Raw genomic sequence first — 6,761 nt, 5'->3', positions numbered from 1 at the left:
AAACCCTTCATTTAAAAACTGCATTTTGTGTTTACTTGTGTTGTCTTTGACTAATGTTTAAATTTGTTTGATGATCTGAAACATTTAAGTGCGAAAACATGCAAAAAAGTAAGAAATCAGGAAGGGGGCAAACACTTTTTCACACCACTGTATATATAACATAGCAAGTCAAGTCCAGTTGCTTGGTTATAAAGGTAGTGTTAAACAGCCAGTGCTTTGAGATGGCTATCAGAGATTGTAGAGGTCTTGGAAAGAGGATTATCGTACCGTTAGCATACTGTTACGATTGGAAAGCACCAATTCCAGTTCAGCTCTGGAAGTCTCACCTATAATATATAACTTATTTTGCTGGCAAAAATGCAAAACCTTGACAGGATTCATTTTTCAGTTGTATTTATTTGCTACTTTCCTTAAGGGATGGATATATGCCACAGATGTGGACTCATACTGTAGTGTTTGCACACACATTTACAGTGCAAACTGTAGTTCACAGCCATGCGGATGCAGGGATTATAAAATGGATCTAAGTCTTCTACAAAAGTAAATTGAATACCTTTGGAATTTGGACGACAGTATGTGAGCTGATCCGCATTTTTAACTATTTCCTGACTTTTTTTTAATAGACTAAACAATGAATACAATAATTGTCACATGAATCTGTAATGAAAATAATTGTTAGTTGCAGTCCTACACATAATATCAGCAGTGCAATAATACCATTTATATTCAGTGAAAGACAACATAAACAGCAGAGGTAATAGACATATATTTGAGTGGTACTGACATTTGGTGGCGTAAGAGTGGATTTCTCTGTGTTTATTCTCGCATGTTCAGGATGTTCTGGCTTGCCCATACACATTTTAGGATCTTATGGCAGCTCTTGACATCATACATGTTAGGGACAAGAGCAACAGTAGCATAACCCAAAGCTTAGTTATGTAGTGTACCTATGCAGTTAAAGGTTCAGCAGGTAACTTTTATAAAAGTAACTTTTTGTCATATTTGCACATGCAGCGTGGCCCTGGCCCCTCCTGAAGCCGCAAGCTGAAGATAATGAGCTTTTCTGAGTGAGAGCGTGCGCGGGGGAGGGGGCCAGCGCAGCATGTGCATGAGCAGTGTTTAGCCCCATCCCCACTGCACAAAAAAACAACCAACACCCACTAACATCTGGCTTTTGTATGTAATGGGAAAGGTCACAATCTGGGTCAAATGCAGTAGTCACAGGTATTTATCGGCTCCGAAATACAACCTCCGGGTGAACACGCTTATTTTAGCCCCTTTAGTGGCAAGATGCAGTGATGGACCACAACAAAATATCATCTGTCTCCATTCAAGCCTGGCTCAAACATTGTTAGGGGCTGTGTTTTTTGCGCCCTCAGATTAATTGTTTTCAATGTAGACGCGCGGCAGACACTCAAACGCCAGAGTGACGCTGCTGCGGCACGCACACATTCCCAAGTGCCTGTTTTTCAGGGCTGGATGGCTGCACCACGGAATAAACTGAGCTGGAAAGCAGCAGCATGCATCACATGTCATGTGATGGGGAGCAACCAATCAAAACCAACAGATACCTTTACCTTTTTGCGCAAATATCAGTCTTTGGTAAATATAGAAAAGTTGGTTATTTAGGTGCTGGGCTGCCAGAGCTTTTCATCTGACCCAAGGACGATATGCCCACACATTAATAAACAGCACCTGGAAAAAGATCAGCTTTGCACTCAAGTTTTCAGGTATATATGTGCCTAGCAACCACAGACACAACTTGCGGCTGTGCTCTTGAAAGCTGGCTCAAAAAAGGCACAAAAGTAGCACCCAGCGCCTGGTCTCAGTTAAAGATGCAGCATGTGTACGGCCCCTTAGTGTGACTGCACCGAGTTTGAAAGAGATGTAGAAAAGAAGTAACTACCATAACATTTTCACTGGCCTCCATGCTACTTTCTGCTGTTTACTAACCTGTTTCCCATCTTTTCCGTGACGTTGAACGTGACACACCAGTTAAAAAAACAGAAAGGAATACTCATCTGCTGCAGAGCATTGTACCCAGCTCATACTTTTTCCCGTGTTTACAGAATCTGCGTACGTAAGCTAATTTTGGTGGGAAAGGGGTTTTGGTACTGCGTTAGAAACTCCTCAGCTCTAAATAGCTCTAAGTGGATTTTTGCATATGCCATTAGGAGCGCTGGGAGGAGCCAGAGGAACTATTATTTCACAGATTATCTTTATTCTGTACCTCTATTATTATTGTTAAAATTATTATTTTCTTTTAAATGAAAGTTACCTGATGGACTGACGTACTTGGTGTCTTTTTAGTTTTACCTTTTTTTTGCAAAGGTTGGTTGTGCTTTGATATTTCCAGGTATCCGGTCTTCTAGTTCAAGACTACAGTCACGAGTACAGCCACTGGAACTCTGTCAAGTCTCTGGGACAATGGCTCCAAGAGGAGAAGGTTTGGATTCAAGTCACCAAGTATCCGGTGTAATCTCAAGGAGTAGGACTCAGCTGCTGGGAAATTGACAAAGTTTACTTTCCTCCTTTCAAAGGTTCCTGCACTGTTTGGAGTAGACACCAGAATGTTGACCAAGATAATCAGAGATAAGGTAATGTCAATACACAGATACTGAACTACTACATCTTTAACAAAAGGACTGATTGATTATCACAGTTGTGTTGCTTGTGATTGCTCCTCAGGGCACAGCTTTGGGGAAGATTGAATTTGATGGGCAGCCTGTTGAGATATCTGACCCTAACCAAAAAAACCTTGTAGCTGAGGTCTCAACCAAGGTAACGCCTGCTTACTTATATGCTTAGCATCCTAAACAGATATTCTTTTCATTACAGCAGATAAGCCAAGCAAAAAAGACCATCTTAGATCATAGTTTTTTCTCTCTACAGATGGTGTTGATTAGTGCTAACCTCTCTTTTCTGTGTCTCTCTACCCATTAGGAAATCCAAGTTTTCGGAAAAGGAAACCCAGTAAAAGTGGTGGCTGTTGATTGTGGTATCAAACATAACATCATTCGCCTGCTGGTTAAGGTGAGGAAAAAAAACCATCCTTGTTGTTGGCTGTGCATCCTCATTAGTTCACACTCTGAGATGCTTTTACGATGGAGCCCCAAATGACCTCCTCTGCACAAATATAGAAAAGAGGTCAACGCATGTCACATGTTTTCTGCAACCTGACCTGGAAAATAAGAGATGCTAATGTAAGGTCTAACAAGCTGTAAGAGATATTGGGCCTCGCTCTCTTGTTTATGCTCCATTTAACAGTTTGTTGATATTTATAGTGTTGATATTAGCTTGTGTTTGGTCATGATAGTAAGTCGGGAAAAGGAGCCAGCAGATTTCTAATGCAGTAGTCTGCTTTGTTTGTTTATACATTTTCCCCTTTTCATTTTTCTGCCTTTCATTGGTCTGTTGATGAATGTCTGGCCGTGTGAACATTCTCATTTATCAAATCATTTGTAAAATTAATAATATCTAAATAGTATTAGTGACTGCAACGCTGCTCTTTTATGGCTGAAAATAGAGTTTGTCGGACAAAATAAGATTTGGTTTTTCTTATTTCTGAAATCGCATCATGAACAAAGACACCAATATTATCATTTAGGGCTGGGAATATCAGATTTTCACGACATGATTATCATGGCCAAAAGAGTTTAGGATAATGTTATAATGGCAGTATAGAAAAAGTTATGTCCTTTTTTTGGGCAAATTATACTCAAAATACAAGTGAGGGGAGGTGAAGAGAGAATCTGTAACCATAACTGCACAAAGGTACAAAAAGAGAAATTGCCCTTAATGGATAGTGACAAGGCAACCTGATGGTGTCAGTGGAGGGAGAAAGCGAGAACAGAAAGGAACAGAAATTACGATATTATCACATGTGTATTATTAACATGATATCAGTATTTTATTTTTAAATGTCATGATTATTGTCAATATTACTATATCACGACACCCCTATTATTAGGGATGCATGATTTATATCAGGCTGATACATTATTAATGAGACTTTTGTTTTTATTATGTGTTATTCAAATAAACAGCTGAAATAGCGCCAATAATACAAATCTAGACTGCTTTCATTGACTTAACAAGGGCAACGTCTCCACACCCTGATACAGTAGCTGGCATTACACCCATAAAGTTTACCAACTGCCAATAAACAAAGAGAAGAAGAAGAAGAAGAAGAAGAAGAAGACCAGAGAGTCAAACATGTAGTCGTTGGTGTGAAAGTCTTTCACAGTCTCAGAGGAAGACAACACAGTTGCATTGAGGGTCTGATCTCTGACCGCCATACTCCCCACAAGATCAGCAAACTTCCTGCCATGGTTGAGCAGGTTATACACAACACTGAAGGACCATCGCCGAAGCGTTAGCATGAGCTAAAACAGCAGCAGCGGCTCACATTTTTGTTCATTTTGCACGTTTTTTTTTTAATTTTACTGCTAGCTATGAATTTAAGACCCATTAAAGGTAATTTACTTTCACATCCTGCATGATACTCATCTGTAGTGTAGGGTTATATGGGCGCAGGGGCGCTGAGGGGAGGTCATTTGTCAATACCCCAGATAACTTCCCTTTTTTCCCCAGCTTAATATTGGCATGAACGGAAGAGTCAGAACTGTATTTTGTTTTTGTTGCGTGAACAGTAGTGATGTCAGTCAAATTTGGTCAGGTCAGGGCTATGGAATACTAAATCATTCATATTTTCTCACTACATTTTAGCCTTTCTTACCCTCAGATGTGCTTAAACTACAGGTTATAAAGTTCTTTATAAAAAACAAAAATGTGAAAATATCGGTTATCATATCTGTATCAGCCATGAGAAGCAGGTAATTATGGGTTATCAGTATTGGCTAAGGAAAAACATACTGTGCCTCCCTACCTATAATCATTGTTAGAGAAATTTAACATTTGTTTTATTCAGTGAATGTATGGAGATCTTGGTCACTCCTGGAACAATCAGAGTATTCATGAAGATGTGGGTAGAGATCGGCATACTGTGTGCGTGTGTGGGTGCATGCTGAATGAATGGTGTGATCCGACGGACAAGGTCGTCAAAACGACTGGCCGACATCCTGACATAAGAGAAGTGCCTCTCGTCGTCCATCTCCCGCATCTGTTGAACCAACCGAGACCCTGCTCAACTCTGGTCATATTGAGCGGTCTAACATGCCACCTACGTTCACTCCTTTTTTCCACCTCTTCGGCAATCGCCAGAAGTAACAAATCTTCCTCCTACTCCGCTTCAAACATGTTGTTTTCCTCCTCCTCCTCCTCTTCCGTCAACCCAAAAACTGCCATCTCCGCCCTTGTTGTTCTTGTGGAGTATGTACAGGGCTTTAGGCAATACCCTAAGATTACAGAGTGTTTCTGTATGTTCTCTGTGTGCAGAGGGGTGCAGAGGTGCACCTCGTACCGTGGGATCAGGACTTGATGAGTCTAGACTATGACGGCCTCTTCATCTCCAATGGACCAGGAGATCCGTCTCTGGCTCAGACACTGATCCACAATGTCCGCAAGGTAGAACATGGTGTTATTTATATATTTTAATGTCTGTGGACCGTTTGAGAATTAACCACAAGGAGTCGTAGGTATTAACAGTGCTGCATGCTGTAGTTTTTTTTGCTAAAAAAAAACAAGCCAGAATATTACAACCATAAGCAATGTTTTTACACTCAGGAGTAATCTAACCTATTCCTCTTATTATTATATTACTGTATTTATTATTTTCATTTACAGCAAGTAGAGTTTAGAGAGTCATATTATTTTAGGACCCTGTTTGTTGTTGAAGTTACAATATTGCGAAAGAAAATGACTTAATAGGATCTTTTTTTTGTTATCACACTGGTGGAAATGGGCTTCTATAATATAATTATCTACAGTGTACCTTTAGTAAATGTTTTTTTGTGTGTGTTTTGTCCTGTGAAGGTGCTGGAGAGTGATCGCCCCCAGCCAGTGTTTGGGATCTGTATGGGCAACCAGATCACTGCTCTGGCTGCAGGAGCTCAATCTTATAAGCTGCCTATGGGCAACAGGTGAACTTTTTGTTAGCTAGTAAGGCACCATATGCATGCTCTTTAAGAATACTCATAGAGATTTAAAGGTGCCCTGCTGACTTTTTTGTAAATGAACGAAAGGTATGTTTACATTTACTAGTCCATACCCATTCTGTGCACAGTTGCCCACATACAGTTTCACATGGTGTGTGTTTGGGATACAGGTCATAGGAAACTGCAGATTAAATAGTCAACTGAACCCATTAAGAAGAGCAATGTATTCAGACTGAGTTTTTGTGAATGTGATTGCTTTATTGAAAGTACAGTCGTACCATTGCCAATAGTGGGGTAGTTAGTGGGCTAAAACTGTACATTAGTAGTTGAGGTAGCACGTTGAAAGGCAGATAGTTAAAGTGTTTTTATGTTGTATTGACTTAAAAGTGGGGTGCACTGGTAGTTCACATGTGAAAGGTGCGGCTTGCCCTTGTTTCAGCAGCATACCATACCATGACTTAGTCATAAATTTGAAAAAACCAACAACATTGGGCCACAGGGGGAGCCACAGCGTTAAATCGCATTTTAGCCATTTTTAAGCATTTTTCTGTTGTTATAGCGCCACCCAGTTGCCAATTAGAGTTAAATTTCTCCAGTCACCTTGAGGTGTCCTGTTCTACATATATACCAAGTTTAGTAAAAATCAATATGGCGGTTAGGCCTAGATAAGAAATTAGCCCTCTAGCGCCCCCATTTTGTTTGATG

At 40.2% G+C, this 6,761-nt stretch overlaps 1 protein-coding gene across 1 annotated transcript in view; it reads left to right on the top strand.

Annotated features, from left to right (window-relative positions):
• Nucleotides 1–6,761, top strand: part of cps1 (carbamoyl-phosphate synthase 1, mitochondrial) — a 90,053-nt gene that overhangs the window by 3,996 nt on the left and 79,296 nt on the right. Inside the window, exons 4-9 of the mRNA XM_050048798.1 lie at nucleotides 2,357–2,446; nucleotides 2,541–2,597; nucleotides 2,689–2,781; nucleotides 2,944–3,033; nucleotides 5,398–5,526; nucleotides 5,935–6,041. Coding sequence (XP_049904755.1) covers nucleotides 2,357–2,446; nucleotides 2,541–2,597; nucleotides 2,689–2,781; nucleotides 2,944–3,033; nucleotides 5,398–5,526; nucleotides 5,935–6,041 — 566 coding nt within the window. The remainder of the gene's footprint in view (nucleotides 1–2,356; nucleotides 2,447–2,540; nucleotides 2,598–2,688; nucleotides 2,782–2,943; nucleotides 3,034–5,397; nucleotides 5,527–5,934; nucleotides 6,042–6,761) is intronic.

The sequence above is a fragment of the Epinephelus moara genome, chromosome 7, assembly GCF_006386435.1.
Source record: "Epinephelus moara isolate mb chromosome 7, YSFRI_EMoa_1.0, whole genome shotgun sequence".
Lineage (NCBI taxonomy): Eukaryota > Metazoa > Chordata > Actinopteri > Perciformes > Serranidae > Epinephelus > Epinephelus moara.
The sequence above is the reverse complement of the archived record's forward strand: the minus strand, read 5'-3'. Positions and strand labels throughout refer to the sequence as shown.